The sequence below is a fragment of the Gallinula chloropus genome (assembly GCF_964237585.1).
Source record: "Gallinula chloropus genome assembly, chromosome: 31".
Classification (NCBI taxonomy): Eukaryota; Metazoa; Chordata; class Aves; order Gruiformes; family Rallidae; genus Gallinula; species Gallinula chloropus.
In genome coordinates, this window is record NC_140116.1 from 906,485 (window position 1) to 925,102 (window position 18,618).

Consider the following 18,618-nt stretch of genomic DNA (forward strand, 5'->3'; position numbering starts at 1 on the left):
ACACCCACCCCAGCGCCTGGGAGACCAGGCAGCTCCCACAAATAACCCCCCCACGACACCCCTCCCAACCAAGAGTTCAGGCTTCCCCATCCCAGGCTGACCCCAGGGGAGCATCTAAACGATGTCAGTGCACCCCAAAAGCTGGGGGGGGTGGATTCCTTCTCCCCGTCCCACGGCCGGGCGAACGCCGGTTCCCGCAGCATCCGCCTCCCGGCCCTGCCGACGGGGAGAGGGTGAAGGGAGGGGTTGGGGATGGGATTGGGGATGGGATTGGGGATGGGATTGGGGAAGGACCGGCACTGCCAGCTGCTCATTAAACCAATTAACAGCTTTGGCACCGCGCTGGCGACCCAGCGAGAAGAGAAAGCGCTGAACTCTTGGCCGATCCGGCCGCGCTAGGAGGCCCAGCCCAGTCTTGTTCTCCTTTAAAGTGCCCTATATTTATAGAATTTCTAAATAAATATAATAAGATATTAGGTCACCCATGGTGGTTTTGAGCTACTCCGAGTAACAGCCGTCCAAGCCGATGGCGCTGTGCCGGTCCTTGCCGTAGGGGCAGGTGCTGCCGTTGGGCAGGGCCCCGCACGCCGCCGTCTTGGCCGCGATGCCGCAGTTCTTGAGGAGGTTGAAGCTGAAAGAGCTGATGGCGTCTTTAGGTGGGAAAGGCTTCATGGTGGAGAGGATAAGTGCCAGGCAGTCGGCGACGTCCTTGTTGGGGGCGCAGGCCAAGGCTGGGGTGTGACCTAGGGGAGAGTTTGGGGGGGTTTAGAATCCCAGGCTGGGCTGGGTTGGGAGGGACCCCAAGGGTCCCAGAGCTCCAACCCCCTGCCACAGGCAGGGACACCAACCTCCAGGCCTGGAGCTACACAAGGTTGCCCAGGGCCCCAGCCAACCTGGCCGTGGACACCCCCAGGGATGGATGGGGCACCCACCCCCTCTCTGGGCAGCCCCTTCCAGCCCCTCACCACTCTTTCTGCACAGAACTTCCCCCCAATCTCTCCTCTCCCCCTTCCCTCCTCCAGCTTCACCCCAGCCCCTTGTCCTGCCGGTCTCTGCCCTTTAACAAGCCCATTCCCCTCCTGTTCCTGGGGTCCCTTCAGGGACGGGGAGGCTGCAGTGAGGTCCCCCCACAGCTTCTCTTCTCCAGGCTGACCCAGCCCAGCTCCCTCAGCCTCTCTCCATAGGTAGGGGAGCTGCTCCAGCCCCCTGAGCATCTCTGTGGCCCTCACAGGATGGCTCTGGGTGGACACCCGCCTCCAAAAACGCTTCAACCAGGATGGTTTTCACACCAGGACTGAGGGGTCAGCAAATCTATAAGGTTTTATCCCAAAAGACCCCATTTTCTGGGCACCAAGTGTGCTGGGAGCAGTGGGAGGGGAGTGGGGAGCCTGGGAAGCCCTGGCAGTGTGACAGGCACAAGGGTGGTTTTGCACCAGTTAAAGGCAGAGCGATAACTCACTGGGAGAAACAGCTTCTGGCCCCAGGAACCAGCTCCTGCCAAACTGGGAGCTCCCAGCTGGCACTGGGGGGGCTGGTTCTGCACGGGCGGGAGGGCCTGAGAGCTGCCAGAAGGCACTTGGGGTGGGGGGAAAGATCCTCCAAACACCCATGAGACCCAGAAACCCCTTCACAGGGGGTCTCAGGGTGCCCAACACCCCTCCCCAGCCTGCTCCTGTGGTGCCACCAGCTGCCACCACGCTGCTCAGCCACGGAAGGGATGTGGGAACACTTCTGATTTCGGCTGAACACCTCCCCAGACAGACCCCGTGTCCCGGGACGTGATGCTGAACCCCCCCTGCCACCCACCTTCTTCATCCACAGCCAGCACAGTGGCTCCTCTGCTGAGCAGGGCCTGGACGACAGAGGCCAGCCCGTTCCGAGCTGCGATGTGGAGCGGCCTGGGGAGGGTGGGAGGAGGGAGAGGAGGTCTTAACCTGGAGCCTTCAGCACCTGGTGCCAAAACACAGCGCCACGACCACCGGCTTTGGGGGCAGATGCTCGAGGCCTGACCACTTCCCGGGCCAGAGCAGGGCTCCTACCATCACCCCTTCCCCAATGTGCTGCCCCCCCCAGCCCAGCCCAGCCCTGTGTCCCTCCAGCCCCCCCCCCCATGTCCCTCCACACCCCCCCAGCACCAGCTGCCCAAATACTCACATCTGCAGAGCACTGTTACTTGCATTGATAAGGCCAAGGTCTTGGGTTTCCCCCAGGATCAACAAGGCACACTTTTCATGACCCTGGAAAGGAGAGCAGACGCTCTGCAGTGCCCAGGAGGAAGGGGGGAGGCAGCAGGGGGGCCAAGCTGCTGGCCCCCCACCCTCCCAATCTCCTCCTTTGCTCCTGCTGCCTCCCCACCGAGCTCCCAGGGCAAGACACAAGATGGGGCTGTGCTTGACCCACCCAAAACTCATCGGGAGCATCCGGTGTCTGCCTGGGGCGGGAGACGGGACCCACCCTCCCTCCTGGTTAAGGTGAGGAGGCTGCAGGTGGCTGGTGGGGGGACAAGGCGCCTACCTTGCTGCAGGCCAGGTGAAGAGCTGTGTTCTTGTTGACATCCAGCAGAGTGATGTTGGCTTTCGCTTGGAACAGCAGGAACTCTGCAACGGGGAGGGCAGAGCTGCTGGGGGGAGTGGCAGCACCGGGCCTGGCAGCACCGGGCCTGGCAGCACCCAAGCCTGGCAGCACCGGGCCTGGCAGCACCGGGCCTGGCAGCACCCAAGCCCGGCAGCACCGGGCCTGGTAACACCCAAGCCTGGCAGCACCGGGCCTGGCAGCACCAAGCCCGGCAGCACCGGGCCCAACAGCACCCAAGCCTGGCAGCACCAAGCCCGGCAGCACCAGGCCAAACAGCACCCAAGCCTGGCAGCACCGAGCCTGGCAGCACCGAGCCTGGCAGCACCGAACCTGGCAGCACCCAAGCCTGGCAGCACCGAGCCTGGCAGCACCCAAGCCTGGCAGCACCGAGCCTGGCAGCACTGGGCCCAACAGCACCCAAACCTGGCAGCACCAAGCCCGGCAGCACCGGGCCTGGCAGCACTGAGCCTGGCAGCACCGGGCCTGGCAGCACCGGGCCTGGCAGCACCCAAGCCCGGCAGCACCGGGCCTGGCAGCACCGGGCCCAACAGCATCCAAGCCCAACAGCACCCAAGCCTGGCAGCACCGGGCCTGGTAACACCCAAGCCTGGCAGCACCGGGCCAAACAGCACTGGGCCTGGCAGCACCCAAGCCTGGCAGCACTGGGCCTAACAGCACCAGGCCCAACAGCACCCAAGCCTGGCAGCATCTAGCCCGGCAGCACCGGGCCTGGCAGTACCCAAGCCCGACAGCACCAGGTGTGGCAGCACCCAATCCTGGCAGCACCCAATCCTGGCAGCACCAATCCTGGCAGCACCAAGCCTGGCAGCACCAAGCCTGGCAGCACCTAGCCCGGCATCACCGGGCCCGGCAGGAGGAGCGGCCGCCAGCCACGTACCGACCGCGGCGGTGTGCCCGCTCTCGGAAGCCATCATGAGGGGCGTCCTCCCCAGCTTGTCCGTCACGTCCACCTCGGCCTGGTGGCGCAGCAGCAGCTGTAAACCATGGGTGTTGTCTGCAAAGGCAGCAGCGTGAAGGGGGGTCCTGCCAGGGAGAGAGAGCGGGTGAAGGGGACGGCACGGCACCCACCCCGGGACAGCACCCTGGCTACAGACACGCGTTTGGGAATGCTGGAAGCATCTGGGAATGTCAGGAGCCCCTTGGGAAGGCCAGGAGCCCTTTGAGAAGGCAGTGAGCCCTTTGGGAATGCCAGGAGCCCCTTGGGAATGCCAGGAGTCCCTTGGGAATGTCGGGAGCCCCTTGGGAATGCCAGGAGCTCTTTGAGAAGGCAGGGAGCCCTTTGGGAATGCCAGGAGCCCCTTGGGAATGCCAGGAGCCCTTTGAGAAGGCAAGGAGCCCTTTGAGAAGGCAAGGAGCTCTTTGAGAAGGCCAGGAGCCCTTTGGGAATGCCAGGAGCCCTTTGAGAAGGCAAGGAGCTCTTTGAGAAGGCCAGGAATCCCTTGGGAATGCCAGGAGCTCTTTGAGACAGCAAGGAGCCCTTTGGGAAGGCCAGGAGCCCTTTGGGAATGCCAGGAGCCCCTTGGGAATGCCAGGAGCCCCTTGGGAATGTCAGGAGCCCTTTGTGCCATGGGAGGTGGCACAGAAACCACGGCAGGAGTCACAGCCACCACCCAAGGAGTGGGACAAGTCTGCGCTCACCTTCCTTTGGCATCTCTGCTATTAACAATCTTGGCACCCAATGCTTCCACCAGCATTTCAGCAGTGCCATCCTGGTTGTTAATTCTGCAGCAGGATGAGAAGAGAAGTCAGAACAAGGCCAGGGACAGGACCAGGCAGCTTAAGCACGTTGGCAGTGGGGGTGAACAGCACGTTCCCAGGGCGTGGATGCAAAGAGCAGCTGGCCTGGGGTTGTTTAGGGTACAACACCCCTCTACCCTCCTCAGTGTCGCCCAAGGAAGCGCAGCACGATGCCAGGCAGCAGCCTGGCCCATCCCTCTGCTGCCCAGGATGGACCAGACCCAGCCCAGGTGATGCCCTTGCAGCCACCCAGGGCAGTGCAATCCCAAGGGAACCCTCTGTGCCCAGCAGGATCCCAGGGATCATCCTCACGCTGCACCAAACACATGGGACAATGCGGAGCCCGAATCCCACTGGCACCATCTCCAGAGCCTTGTGGGAAAGGCTGAGATCTCCTGGGATGTGGTACCACCCCGAGGAGCTGCTGCCACGCTGGGAAGAGCCCTGGAAGGATCTGGGGCTTCTCCCAGCATGTACCCACCCTCCCACACCACCCAGGGCTGGGAAGAGCCCTGGAAGGGTCTGGGGCTTCTCCCAGCACATACCCACCCTCCCACATCACCCAGGGCTGGGAAGGACCCTGGAAGGATCTAGGGCTTCTTCCAGCACATACCCACCCCCCCACATCACCCAGGGCTGGGAAGAGCCCTGGAAGGGTCTGGGGCTTCTTCCAGCACATACCCACCCCCCCACATCACCCAGGGCTGGGAAGAGCCCTGGGCAGGTCACAGGAGCCACTTACACTGCACAGTGCAATGGAGTAAAGGGGTTTCCTTCTAGGTACGCAAACGGATTGTGTTCAAGTAACAATTCAAGACAATCTTCATGCCCTGGGAGGAGAGAGGGGCAGAGATACCTCAGGATGCAGCCTGCCAGCGTGGGGGGCAGCGCAAGGCGGCACCGAAGGGCCCCAAAGACCCGCTTGTTTCCCCAGGGTGGAGGCAGAGGGTTAAGCTGTTCTCTCTCAGGGTGTTTCTAATCCCACCCCATCCCCTGAAGGGCTCCAGGGCCACACCACTTCCCTGGGAAATGGGGAGACATCCCAAGACATCCCTTCCTGCTGCCATACCAGCCCCACTGCTCCCTGCAGCTGGGCTGACACTGAGTAATCCCACAAATTCCCAGAGGGAGCAGAGCTGTTCTACAACAGCCTTTTCCATGTTTTATTCCTTTCCTAAGGAGCTTGGCAGGGAGGGGGGGAGAAGCTCCCCACTGTCCCCTCCACCAAGATGAACTCAGAACTGAGCTGATGGCTCCCAAAGCAGTGGGGGACAGAGGGACAACCTGGCTCCTCCCAGCTCCCTGCTCCCCACCAGCGGCCCAGCATGGGTCCTCACCACTGTATGAAGCCCAGTGCATCGGTGAGTAGCCACTGTAGTCCACCACAGAGTCCAGGGGGTCAGTAGAGAGGGCTGCCTGCAGCAGGGTCCTCAGGATCTCTAAGTGCCCGCACGCCGACGCGAAGTGGATGGGGGTCCGGCCTTTGAAATCCCGACACAGGACGAAGGCATCGTGGTCCAGGAGGGCAGCCAGGCAGTCCTCACAGCCCGTCACCGCCTGCAGACAGGGCAGAGCACCAGCTCAGCTCTCCCCCTTCACAACACAACCACCCCCCCTTGCTTCCACAGCTTCTTTCCAGAGAGGAAAACGGGTGACAAGGGACGTGGTTTCAGGGCTTGGACTCGGCACTGTCAGATTAACAGTTGGATTTGATGATTTAAAAGGCTTTTCCCAACCAAAATGGTTCAGTGAGGAAAGAAACCACCTGCTTGTCCCCCCCTGAGCTCCATGCAGGAGGATGAGGAGGAGCTGTGGGGCTCCAGGCTCACCCCAGGGACTCACTCACCCCGCGGTGCAGCGCGGTCCTTCCCCTCTTGTCCGCTGCGTCGGCTGTGGATCCCTTCTCCAGGAGGAGGTGGACACAGTCAACGTGGCCGTTCATGATGGCCAGCATCAGCGGGGTTCTGTGGGCAGGGGAAGGCAGGCAGCAGGGTGGGGAGCTGAGCACAGGGCTCCCCCCCTGCCCCAGCACCACGCAGACCCCGCGGAGCACCCAACTCACTGGCCGTGGATGTCCATGACGTCAGTGATGTCCGCCCGCTCCCCGCTGTCTATCAGGAGGTGCAGGGAATCGGTGTTCCCATTGGCAGCTGGGGACAGAGCAGGAAGAGTCAGACAGACACAGGGACACATCCCCTCCTTCCAGCCCAGGGAAGGGCTGGGGATGTGGTTGTTGCCAGGCTATGGGGCCGGGGAGCACGTGAAGGGTCTGATCTGCACACACGTGTGTGTGGGGAAGCTGCTGCCACCTTCCCTCCCTCCCACTCACTGCTGAGCCACTCAGACCCTCAGTGTCCCCAGCACAACTCCCACCAGGCTGCCCCAGCCCCATCCCAGCTCCAAGCATCACCCTGACCCACAGCCCCTTCCCTCCCAGCCAGCCCCACTCCAGCACCGACGCCTGGAAAGGCTCCGGATGCGCTCGCTCCCTCCAGACCCCATCTCACACTGTCCCCCCCAGCCCTCCATCCATCACCTGCAGCGTGGAGAGGGGTCCACTTCCTCTTCCTCTCCTTCACCAGCGCGGAGGCGCCGTGGCTGGTGAGCACCTCCACGCACTCGGTGGAGCCCCTCTCCGTGGCGAGGTACAGCGCCGTCCGCCCCTTGTGGTCCCGCACGTCGAGGTTCACCAGGGTTTCAGCAAGTGTCTTTAGGGCTTCACAGTGACCATTATAGGCCTGGGGACAGAGCAGGACCCCTCAGCGCGCTCCCAGGGGGACCCCCGCCCCATCCCACCGCCCCCTCTCCGACACGGGACGCGGCCCGCTGGAGAGCACAGGGAGTTTAAGTGTAGATCTAAGGGGCTCTGCCTGGCAGCTCGTGGTCAGGCTGCTCCCTGGAGCCTTCCCTGCTTTGCCCTGCTCAGCACCGAGCGCTGCAGGGACCCAGCACCTCTCCAGGGCCCTGCTCAGAGCCCAGCACCCTCCGCACCCCCGGGGCTGGGGCAGCCGTACTCACAGCTAAGTGCAAAGGGCTGACTGGAATGGTGCTTTCCACGTCCTCGAGGCAGTTAAAGGACATTTCCAGGAGCTGCAACAGCAACCACACACAACCATTAACAGATCCTGCACTCAGGGAGGCTCCAACAGACACCCCCTCCCCACCAGCTGGCTTGCAGAGGGGTCAGGAAACCAGCTCCATCCCTTCACAAGCCGAATTTCAGGATGGGACCTTCCTTAAGTGGTCATAGAATCCCAGCCTGGGCTGGGTTGGGAGGGACCCCAAGGGTCCCAGAGCTCCAACCCCCTGCCACAGGCAGGGACACCAACCTCCAGGCCTGGAGCTACACGAGGTTGCCCAGGGCCCCAGCCAACCTGGTCCCAGGGCCCTGCACACACAAGTCCCTGCTATCCCAAAGCTGTGAGCTCTTCCTCAGCACAGGTCTCCAGGCTTCCTCTGAAAAGCCCAACCTTGCCAGAGGTTTGAGCAGACCCCCAGACACCCCCCTGCATCATGGAGCAGGGCTCCTTTCCCTCAGGCACCGATGGTTTTTAACCACCCCCATCTCTCTGCCTCCTGGGCAAACCCTGACACGACAGCACCTGCCCCACACCCCCCAGACACCCAAGAGCTCGATGCCTCCCTGAGGGGGGGATTCCCCCTGCTGTCCTGGCAGCACAGAGGGGGTTTCCCTCCCCACACTCACCAGCTCGAGGTTCTGCCGGTTGCCGTACGCAGCTGCATAGTGGACAGCAGTGTATCCCTGCTTGTCCCGCAGGGATGGGTCAGCACCATTATCCAGCAGGAACTCTAAACAACTGCAGCCAGGGAGAGAGAGAGGGGAGAGGAAGAACAAGGGGGATGTCAAGGAGGCAGAGCTCTCACTGGGACCCCCAGCTCCGAGCCCAGAGCAGACACTGGGCTCTCTGAGCCCCCGACACGGGCAGGGGTCTGGGGAAGGGGGCGAAGAGCCGGACAGAGCTGTGGGACTCACAAGAACGCCTCCTTCAGCCTGGACTCCTTCAGCGGCTCCTCATCGGTGTCGTGGCTGTTTCCTGAATGAGTCTCTGCTCTGAAAGGTCAAGAGACCCACATCAGCAGGCTGGGTACCCCCCTCCTCCCCCCCACACCCCTCCTTGTGAGCCACAGAGCCCCAGCTTGCAGGGGAACGGCCGGGGGACAGCGGAGTGTCACCGCCCAGCAGCGTGCTGTGGTTTCCAGCCCTGAGGAGCTGTGTCCCAGGGACACTCACCTCCTGTACGTGTCCGAAGCAGCAGCATAGTGTAGGGGGGTGCAGCCTTTACAGTCGGCCTCGTTAATACTGGCTCCTGCCGTGACCAGCGTCACCGTACACTGGTAGCTGCCGTTGGCAGCTGCGTAGTGCAGTGGAGTCCTGGGGAGGGGGAAAGGAGGGGAGGGGGCTTGGCCACGCTGCCTGTGAGAGGGGGAATCCCACCCAGCACCAAGGCAGGCCCTGGGGAGCCAGGCAGCCCCCACTGCTGAGCGGTGTGCTGCTCCAGCTCAAGGGTTTGGGGTGGCAGCTCCTTCCGAAGAGCCAGAGCTGGGCCCCTCGGGGTGAGAGGGGGTGGAGGAGGCAGCTCTGGACCCCAAACGCAGCACAGGGATGTCCCAACCCACACCCCAAATCCAGGCTCAGCACGCTCCAGCTGGCTTAGGGCTGGAAGCATCACCCCTGCTGCTCCCCACAAGCCCTCAGCACGCTTACCTTCCGAACTTATCTCTCCTCCTCAAGTCGGCACCGCTGCTCAACAGCAAATTAAGACATTCAACGTTCCTGTGAGGAGGCAGGAGATGGGTGAGGGGGCAGATCAGCAGCAGGACCCCTCCTGGCTGACCTGCCAGCCACGCTCCTCCCCCACACAGCCTGGACGAGCTGAAGCTCAACCTGTGGCTGTGTGAAATCAACCCCCCCTGGCAAACAGTATGAGGGGGATTTACAGAGCCAGCCAAGTCCCTGCTGCTGCCCAGGCCCTGGTTTGTGAGCCCTGCACAAGCCCCCAGCCCAAGGAGTGTTTTTGGATCCATTTTAAAGCAGCCACAGAGGGCAGAGACCGGGAGGAGTCAGGGGATCAGCAGCAGAATGGGGCAGAAAGGTTCCGTTTCCCTCCCTGCTCTACACACGGGTGGTTTCTGCTCTCACCCAGCACCCAGAGCAGCACCCAGGGCTCTGACTCCCAGCCCTGCCCGGCTGCCCGTGCCGTAGCTGGCAGAGGAAGAGGAGGGATGGGGTTTGTGACCTTCCCAGCACTGCACAGGCCCAGCCCCCTGCTCACCCTCCCGAAGCAGCAGCGTGGAGGCAAGTCCTCCCGAGGTTGTCAGGCGTGTTGATGTCGAAGCCGGCAGACAGCACGTGCTCGTTGCTCAGCGAGGAGACGATGCTGTACAACTGACCTGCAGCAGGGGCAGCAGGTGGGTGTGGGGGGCAGATCGAGGGTCTCCCGAGCGCCCCCCGGCCCCCCCTGCCACAGGAGGGGCGGCTGAGCCACTCACCTGAGGAAAGTAGCTTACGACAACAGTCTGAAAATCCAAAGAGAACAGCTAAGTGCAGAGGGAACATGTCGTGGATCCCACGCCTGTAGGGAGGGGAGAGGGGAGTCAGGGGGAGAGGGGAGTCAGGGGGAGGGGAGCCAGGGGGAGAGGGGAGGGGAGTCAGGGGGAGAGGGGAGTCAGGAGGGGAGAGGGGAGTCAGGAGGGGAGAGGGGAGCCAGGAGGGGAGAGGGGAGCCAGGAGGGGAGAGGGGAGCCAGGAGGGGAGAGGGGAGCCAGGAGGGGAGAGGGGAGCCAGGAGGGGAGAGGGGAGCCAGGAGGGGAGAGGGGAGCCAGGAGGGGAGAGGGGAGCCAGGAGGGGAGAGGGGAGCCAGGAGGGGAGAGGGGAGCCAGGAGGGGAGAGGGGAGCCAGGAGGGGAGGGGGGAGTCAGGAGGGGAGAGGGGAGCCAGGGGGAGAGGGGAGCCAGGGGGAGAGGGGAGCCAGGAGGGGAGGAGAGGGGAGTCAGGAGGGGAGGAGAGGGGAGTCAGGAGGGGAGGGGAGTCAGGATGGATCATTTCCCCATCCTTCAGCCCCAGGGCAAGGAAAAAGGGAGGAAAAGCCCTTCCCTACCTTGCAGTGTCAGCACCATTCGTCATCAGAGTACTAATTAGCAGCTCGTGGCCGTATCTAGCAGCAACGTGGAGGGGGGTATTGCCGTATTTGTCAGCACAGTCGATCTCACTGCCTGCAGGGAACAGCCAAGCGCTTTGCCCGCGGGTCCTGAGCAGCCCCAGTGGCCCCACCACAGGGACACAACCGGTAACTCCAGTCCCTCCAGCACCCAGCAGGAGAACCCTCAACTCCTTTCAGAGCTGGGAGCCCACCTGCATCCCACCAACCCAGGGCACTGGGTCTCCCCCTTCCCCCAGGAGGGGATGTGTCCACCCCCAAGGCCTCGGCTCAAGCCCTGGGGTGTCTGCCAAGCCCGCAGCCCTCTTAACCCCAGCATTGTCTTTCAGGCTGGGTGCAGCTCTGGGAATGCTCTTTGGCTGCTGCAGCTCTGCCCTGGCTGGAATTTCAGTCCCCTGCCCTGCAGGTTGCTGCCCTGGAGGGCACACACACTCCCTGAGAGCAGCACGGGGCCGGCTGGCAGCACAGCGGTGAGCTCGGGATCCCCACGGCTGGGGGGCTGGACCTGATGATCTCTTGAGGTCCCTTCCAACCCCTACAACTCTGTGATCTCAGACCCTCAGAGCAGACACACGGGAGGAGGAAGGGGCTGAGACACAGAAGGAACAAGGCTGGGCTAAGCCAGGGCAGGAGGAAGAGGCCACTCACCGTTCTGGATGAGGATCTGGGAGCGCGTGAACCGTCCGTGGATGGCAGCCATGTGCAAGGGGCTCTTCCCTTCCTTACTCTGCAGAGAGCAGAACCCCCCTGCTCACATCAGGCTTCCTCCCCCCGCCACCCCAAGCTCCCCCCAGCCCCCTCACCCCCCCAAAGCTCAACCCCTCCCAGCACCAGACCTGAAAGTTGACGTCGGCGCCGTTGTTGACGAGGAGCTCGAGGCACAGGGCCCCGTTGGTGGAGACGGCAGCAAAGTGCAGGGGGGTGAAGCCCTTCTCGTTAGGCTGATTGACGTTGGCGCCGTAATTAACCAGCTCGTTGGCCACGGCATCTTGGCCCATGTAACAGGCAATGTGAAGTGCAGTGTTTCCAAAGGAATTTGGTTCGTCGATCTGCGGGTGCGACAAACCCCCCCCCCGCCAACCCCGAGGGTTTGGGGATTCAGGGAGGAAGGCAGGAAGCCTGGAACCGCCACCCAGCACCCTCCCCTGCTCCTGCCTCCACCCAAGCCCACCCTGCGTGCTGCCACGGGGGTCTCACCTCGACACCCAGCCTCAGGAGGTGACGCACGACTTCGATCTGGCCGCTGGCCGCCGCCGTGTGCAGCAGCGTGTAGCCCTTCTTGTCCTTACACATCACGTCAGCTCCCCGGGCCACCAGCAGCTTCAGAACTTCCAAATGCCCTGCCCAGGAGATGGGGGTAAGAGCCAAGGCACCCAAAACGACACAGGCCTGGGCATGGAGACCTCCAGGGAGCCCCACCACCCTGCAAGGTGGGAGAAACGACACCCAGAGCCATGGCCGTGGGGAGAACCCACCTAGGAAAGCTGCCCAGTGGATGGGCTGTCGGTCCTTCTTGTCACAAGTGCTCAGGCTGGCCCCTTTGTTCAACAGCAGGTTGACCATCTGCATGGGGAGACAGGGAAGAGAGAGCCATGGCTGCCATCCACCCCCACCAAACCCAGACCCAGGAAGGGGGAACACTCACAGAGAGAGAGACACACACACAGACACCCCACACACCCCCCCTGCACCCCGGCTGCCCCACCTCCAGGTGCCCGCTGTGCACGGCGTGGTGCAGCGCCGTGCGGCCCGTGCGGTCGGCCACGTTGACGGTGCTGAGCAGGGGCACGATGGCCTCCACGCATTTGGTGGCCCGGTTGGCGGCGGCCACGTGCAGCGGCGTCTGCCAGTACTTGTCGCGGGCGTTGACGTCCGCCGAGTGCTTCAGGAGGAGGTGAAGTGCCTTCTGGTGAGGGCAGAGGACAGCAGAGCTCAAGCACAGCGCCTGGGGCTGGTGGGAGCCCCTCAGCCAGGCAGGGGATGCCACAGCTCGGGCCCCAGCACGGCCAGGGCTGCGCAGACCCACGGCGGCCCCCGGCGCCGCTCCCCACAAGGGTGGCCTGTCCCCCTCTGCCAAAGGGAAGGACCCGTGTCCCTGTTTCGGGATGTTATTGCAGAGGAAGGGAGAGAGAGGGGAGGGCAGTGCTGGGCAGCAGCAGGGAGAAGGGATCTTCCCTCCGCAGAACCCAGCGGATGCGATTCGCTCCCCAGCTCGTTATCAGCCTCGGCCCCTCTCTGCCCTAATGGCATCACCCAGCTCAGCCAAAACCAGGCAGGGTGGAGAAGAGGAGGAGCACGTCCCCCTCAGCCCACCAGCATCCAGCCCCCTCCCCAGCAAGGAGCAGGCAGAGCCAGAGGGAACCTACCTCGTTACGAGAAGCCGCGGCGCGGTGTAACGGGGTGAGCCAGACAGTGTCCTTCGCGTTGACATTAGCACCTGGGGAAGAACAGGAGGGGTTGGGGGCCAAAGAGGTGACCCCCTGCCCGGCTCCAGGGGCCCAGGGTAGGTCTGTGGCACCTCTGAGGCACCCACCAGCCACGAGCTGGGTCTGCTGCACCCAGCCCTGGGTGAGAGGGCCCCTGTGAGCTGGGAGAGGAACAAGGCACAGCCCCCCTGGGCTGGTGCCCTGTGAGGGACAGGACAAGGCACAGCCTGAAGAGCAGCAGCTTCCCCAGCAAGTTCTGCTCCTGATTTTAGAGCAGGGCAGGCTGAGACCACAACCAACCCAGAGCATTTCACACAGGAGCTGTGGTCACCATGGGCCACGTGCCCCTGTCCGAAAGGAAAGGTGGCAGCCCGCTGCCAGCCCAGTGCCAGCTCTGTGCCAGGCTCCCACAGCCCCTCACCTCCCTGTGCTGCTGAGCACTCACCACACAGGCAGGAAAACAATCAGCACAGGGCAGGCAGGAGCACCCTGTGCTCACAGCCAGAGCTGAGCACCCCCAGTCCTGTGTGACAAGCCCTCAGCACAGGATCTCCCCACATCTCTCCCTGTGTTTGGGGTGACTGTGGGGTGCACATCCCCACTGCGCCCTCCTCCAGACCCTCCTCTGGACACCTCACACACACGCCTCTCCCAGCTCAGTTTCCACCTCTGTCAGCTCATTTCTGAGTCACTTTTCTGCCTGAACCAACCTCCTGGGACTCCAGCAGCATTTCCTGACCCTCCCCAGGCTGCCACCCCGGCACGTGCTCGCTCGGAGGGCGACCGAAACCTCTGGCTCTGCACCCCGAGGGCAGAGGAGATGGGAACACCTCCCAAAAGGCAGCACCAGCCCCCCAAGCCCCCCGAGCCCCAGCCCTTACCTGACAGGATGAGGAGCTCCAGGATTGCAACATCTCCTATGTAGGCAGCAGCATGCAGCGGCGTTCGCCTTTCTTGGTCCTGAGATGGGTTGTGAGGAACAAAAACCATCCGTGAGCTTTGAGGGCCAGGAGATCGCTCAGGGCACAACCCTTCCACCCCTCCACCTCCCAAAACTACCCACAGGCCCCTCAGGACACGGGACAGGGAGGAAACAGCTTAAACCCAGCAGGTTCCTGTGGTGCTGCGGGGTGCGCAGCCCTCGGGGTGCTGGGGTAGGGCCCCAGGGTGAGATGGGGAGGTTGTGAGAGCTCCAGGCTCTGACTGACCCCCTGGGAGACAGACCCAACCTGGCTCTGGCACTGCTGGACCTAGAGAGCATCATCAAAGAGCTTGGAAGGCCAGCCAGGCGCTGCCACACGTGGGCTGTCCCGCTCCACACGTGTCTCTCCTCTCAGCCAACCCGCTCAGAATTAGACAGCTCCAAGCTCAGGCTCAGACCTGCCAGCAGCTGAAGCTCCTTCTCTGACCTCAGGATGGATCAGCCCCCCAAAAAAAACCCCTTTCCCTTGTGTTTGCTCAGGGCTGGGCCCTGGGTAACCTCTGCCTCTGGGCACATGGCTCAGGCTCTCCTTGAGGAACACACTGTGGATTCAAGGCAGGGAGCAACCCAGTGCAAAGCTGGAGGAGCACAACGTGTTTGGTGAGGAGAAGGAAGGGGGGAAACCCCCCCAAATCCTGTGCTTTCCACTGGGTTAACCCCCCTTTGGGAAATGGTGGTGGTTTCTGTTGGTTTCATCCTTTTGGGGACAGCTTGTGCCAGCACAACCAGGCAGGAGGATGTGAAAGTGACACCCAGCTGGCAGGTCCCCCAGCCCGGCAGAGCGTCCCTAAACCTGCGCCCAGAGAAGTGTCCAAACAATCGGGGGTTTATTCCCCCAGCAGCTGCACCAGGACAATCCCGACCCTCTGTCCCCACAGGAGGACTGAGAGCTGTCAGGTCTCAGCTGAACCAGCCATGGAAGGAAGATCCTGGCTCTGTCTTGGTGTAACAGGCTACGGATCGCTCGTCCGGCACCGGCACCGGCACCGGGCTGCACCCACCCTCCCGGGACACCGGCCAGCGCCTGGAGAGTGTGGCTGTGACCCTGGGGTTCCACAGCATGAGGAGCAGGGTGTGCACCATGGGCTGGGTTTGGGTGAGCACCCCGATGGAGCACCCATCAGAGGGTGCCAGAAAGCTGGGAGCAGCAGGGAGCTGGGGTGGGAGCAGCAGGGAGCTGGGCTGGGAGCAGCAGGGAGCTGGGCTGGGAGCAGCACCCAGCTGGGGTGGGAGCAGCAGGGAGCTGGGCTGGGAGCAGCACCCAGCTGGGCTGGGAGAAGCAGGGAGCTGGGCTGGAAGCAGCAGGGAGAAGCAGGGAGCAGGGCTGGGAGAAGCAGGGAGCTGGGCTGAGAGCAGCACCCAACTAGGCCCAGGCAATGCCAGAGGAGATGCTGAAGCAGAACGTGCTGCTCTCACCCACAGCTCACAGCTGAGCCCGGCCACAGCCCGGGCTGTGCTCACACATCCACCGTGGATTCAGCAGCAGGAAGCTCACAAACCAGCCCAGGAGAAGGGACACTGACCAGTCACACCCCATCACCCCCTCCCTGGCCACAGCCTGGCCCCCACACTTCACCTCAGGGAACCTCCTGACACTGTGCAGTGAGCTCAGCTCCCTCCCCCCTGGGGAACAGCCTGTGGTCACACCAGACTCTTTGGGGTCACCATCCCAAAGGAGAAAACAGGTAAACTGGCAAGGCAGGGAAGCTGAGCCTTGGTAGGAAGGGCTCCTGTGCACCCCAGAGCCTCCCAGCAACACCCTGCAGAGCCAGGAGCTTCAGGAGGGGCACGAATCCCACCCATCCCACAGACAGCAGGAGCAAGGCCACGGGGCAGCGACCGGCAGCCGAGCTGGGAGGAGAACCCACAAATCCCACTTCAAATCCCCACCTTGGCAGAAAGAGACCCCCATTCCCCCCCCCATGACAGCACCCAGGTCCGACCTGCTGAGCTGCTGCCCGAGGACAGGCAGGTGGGACGTGGGGAGCACTCACCAAGACATTAATGTTCTCCTTCTGATTCAGCAACGACCGCACCTCCTCTACATCGCGGTTGAAGATGGCTTGGACCAGAGGAGGCTGGGAGGGAGGGAAGAGAGAAGCACGTCATGAGGGTGGCAGCAGGTGGAGGGCACGGGAGGGAGGAGGGCTGGCAGTGGCACAGTGGTGACCTCACACCAGCCAGGGCCCTGCAAACCAGCCCCCCACCCCGGCAGCATCATCATATCCACGGCTCAACCAGCACCAGGGACCCATTTCCAAGCTCTCCATGTGCAGGGCATGACCATGGGGAGGGCAGGTCCAGGTCCTGACGCCCAAATCTTTGGCCACAGCCTGAAAATCCTCCCTGGGGGGTGGCTGAAGCCTCCAGGTAAAGACAGACCCGTGCAGAGAGCAGCTTAGGGTTCCCAAAGGACAACCAGGTGATGCCTCATGCAGAAGGCTGCACGCTCCCTGCTGCTCTCCTGTCTTTCAAGAAACACGGGGCATCGATGGCACAAAGAGGCCGGCAAAGCCCAGCCTGGCAAAGCCCAGCCTGGCAAAGCCCAGCCTGGAGCTCCTCCTGCTTCCTGCTGCCATCTCCAAGAAGTCACCTGGCAGACCTGGGTGAAATCCAGCCCTGGTCTGGGTCACCAGGACACACAGACGATGCCTCTGGCTGCGGAACCGCCGGCCGGAGCTGCCGGCGCCGTGTGTGTGGCAGGGCTGGTTGGAGGGCTGGGAGCTGCCCAAGCTCCAGCAGGAACCCCCACCTCATTCCCAGCTCCACAGGCATGAAAATGCCACCTTCTCAGGGCAGGGGCTGTGCTGTGGTGCTCTCAGTCTGCTCACCACCCCACAACCGCTGCCAAACCCAGCTCTTCCCTGCTCCGGCCGGTGGAGCCTCCGCTGACACTTCCCACAGCACATCCAGGCTGCTGCAGCCCCAGCACATCCCTCCAGCTCAGCTGGATCTAACGGTCAAAAGCAGCGAGCTCCAGCTTATCTTCAGCCCTCAGAAGATCAACACCCCCTGGCTTTTCATGGCAATCCCTTCTGGTCCCTGCTCCCCCCCCATCCCAACCCCTTCACCCAGCCAAACCTCAGGCCAACCCTCAAAGTAAAAGCAGCTAAAACACGGGGGAACACATCCCGGGTCCGAGGGAACACGTGAGTCATTCCCCTGGAATGCAGCAGGCTCAGCATCACTTGTTAGACATTAAAAAGAAGGAGCAAGGACTGGCAGAGGATGAGGAGGATGAGGAGGATGCCCCCAGCAGCCCTCGGTCTGCAGCAGCGCCGGGTCTGACACACCCACCCACCCTTCCCGGGGAGAGAGAAATGTTTGGGTGACCAAGAAGTTCTATTGGAATCCCGGATGGGTCCCTCAGCCCCCCTCAGCCCCCTCCCCTTCCCTCCTTCACCCTCCCCGAACGCTCCCTGCCCCAACCACGCCGCAGCAGCGGGGGGGGCGAGGGGCTGCCGTGGGCTATTTGGTTCCAAGGGGCCAGGCAGAAGCCCCAGACCCCCCGAAATGGGGGTGGTTTGGGGTACGTGGCGTGGGGAAGAGCATCCGTGCTGGGGGCTGATGGGGTGCGGATGCGGGAGCCCGGGGAAACGGGCGGGAACGCCAGTGCCGGCGCCCGGGGGGGATGATCCTGGATGGGGGACGGCGAGGGGGATGCTGAGGGACTGGGGAGGGGTCCCCGGCGAGCCCCCAGGCTGGGCGTGTGGCACCAGGGCAGGGGCTGCCGAGAAGCCCCCAGCGGGAGCCACCTGCGCCCCAGGGACCATCCCAAACCGCGATGGGGGCACGAAGGGGATGGGGCGGGAAGGGGAAGGGGGGGGGGGCGGCGACCCGGGGTCCGGCCCCGTCCCCGGGGGTCCCGTCCCCGTCCCCGGGGGTCCCGGCGCCGCCGGGGCTGAGGCAGCCGGAGCGGGGATTCCCCGCCGGGGGCCGCACTCCCCGGGCCGGGGGGTTTCTCCCGTCCTCGGCCCCGGGGGTCCCGTCTCCGGGCTCCTGCCCTTGGGGAGCCGGGGGTCCCGCCGCAGCTTGGGCCCGGCTGCCGAGCGCCGGTTCCCGCGGGCGGAGCGGAGCGCGCCGGGCCGGGCCGGGGCTGCGGGGAGGCGGCGCGGGAGGCCCGGCGGGCCCGAGCGGCAGGTGGGAGCGGACCGGGCGGCCCCGCGCGGCGCCGGGCCGGGGGCCGCGGCCTGGGGAGGCGGCGGCGGCGGGGCCAGGCCGGGCCCGGCGGGCGGGCGGGCGGCGCGCACTAGGCCGCACATCCCCGGGCTGGCGTAGCGGCCAGTCCGGGCGCGGCGTAGGGTGGGCGGGCGGGTGCGGCGGCGGTACCTGGTCCGTGATGCTGAGAATCCCCATCTCGGGGCCGCCCTCAGCGCCCAGCTCCCGGCATCGGGCTCCGGCCGCGGCGGCTCCGCTCGGGCGGCTGGCGGGGCGGGGAGCGGCTGGGCCCGCCCACCGCCCGGGGAGCGGCCGCCGGGCCGCAGCGCCGCCGCCGGCCGCCATCGCCGGGGCCCGCGAAGCCGGGGGAGGGGGGAAAGGGCCGGGACGCCGATCCCCCTGCCCCGCGGGAGCTCCCGAGGGGATCCCCGGGTGCCCCCCCCCCTCGGGATACCCCAAGCCGCAGCTTCCCCGGGGCCGCTGCCGCTGCCCCCGGACGAGACCCACCCTGCGGCCTCCACGCCGGGCCGGGGCAGCGGGTGA

The 18,618-nt window shown here is 64.2% G+C and overlaps 1 protein-coding gene across 1 annotated transcript; it reads right to left on the minus strand.

Moving 5' to 3' along the window:
• Nucleotides 1-479: 479 nt before the first annotated feature.
• ANKRD52 (ankyrin repeat domain 52) lies at nt 480-18,273 on the minus strand (the record flags this gene model as incomplete). Its single annotated transcript, XM_084277334.1, has 28 exons — nt 480-743; nt 1,807-1,898; nt 2,155-2,237; nt 2,515-2,597; nt 3,473-3,618; nt 4,234-4,317; nt 5,075-5,162; nt 5,670-5,889; nt 6,179-6,296; nt 6,395-6,482; nt 6,869-7,070; nt 7,351-7,422; nt 8,039-8,150; nt 8,327-8,404; nt 8,585-8,725; nt 9,059-9,127; nt 9,627-9,744; nt 9,844-9,926; nt 10,450-10,560; nt 11,154-11,236; nt 11,346-11,558; nt 11,707-11,849; nt 11,985-12,072; nt 12,215-12,415; nt 12,876-12,946; nt 13,817-13,895; nt 15,912-15,995; nt 18,247-18,273. 28 exons carry the CDS (start codon nt 18,271-18,273, stop codon nt 499-501), a joined length of 3,222 nt encoding a protein of 1,073 aa, XP_084133460.1. The 3' UTR covers nt 480-498.
• Between the last annotated feature and the right edge of the window lie 345 nt (nt 18,274-18,618).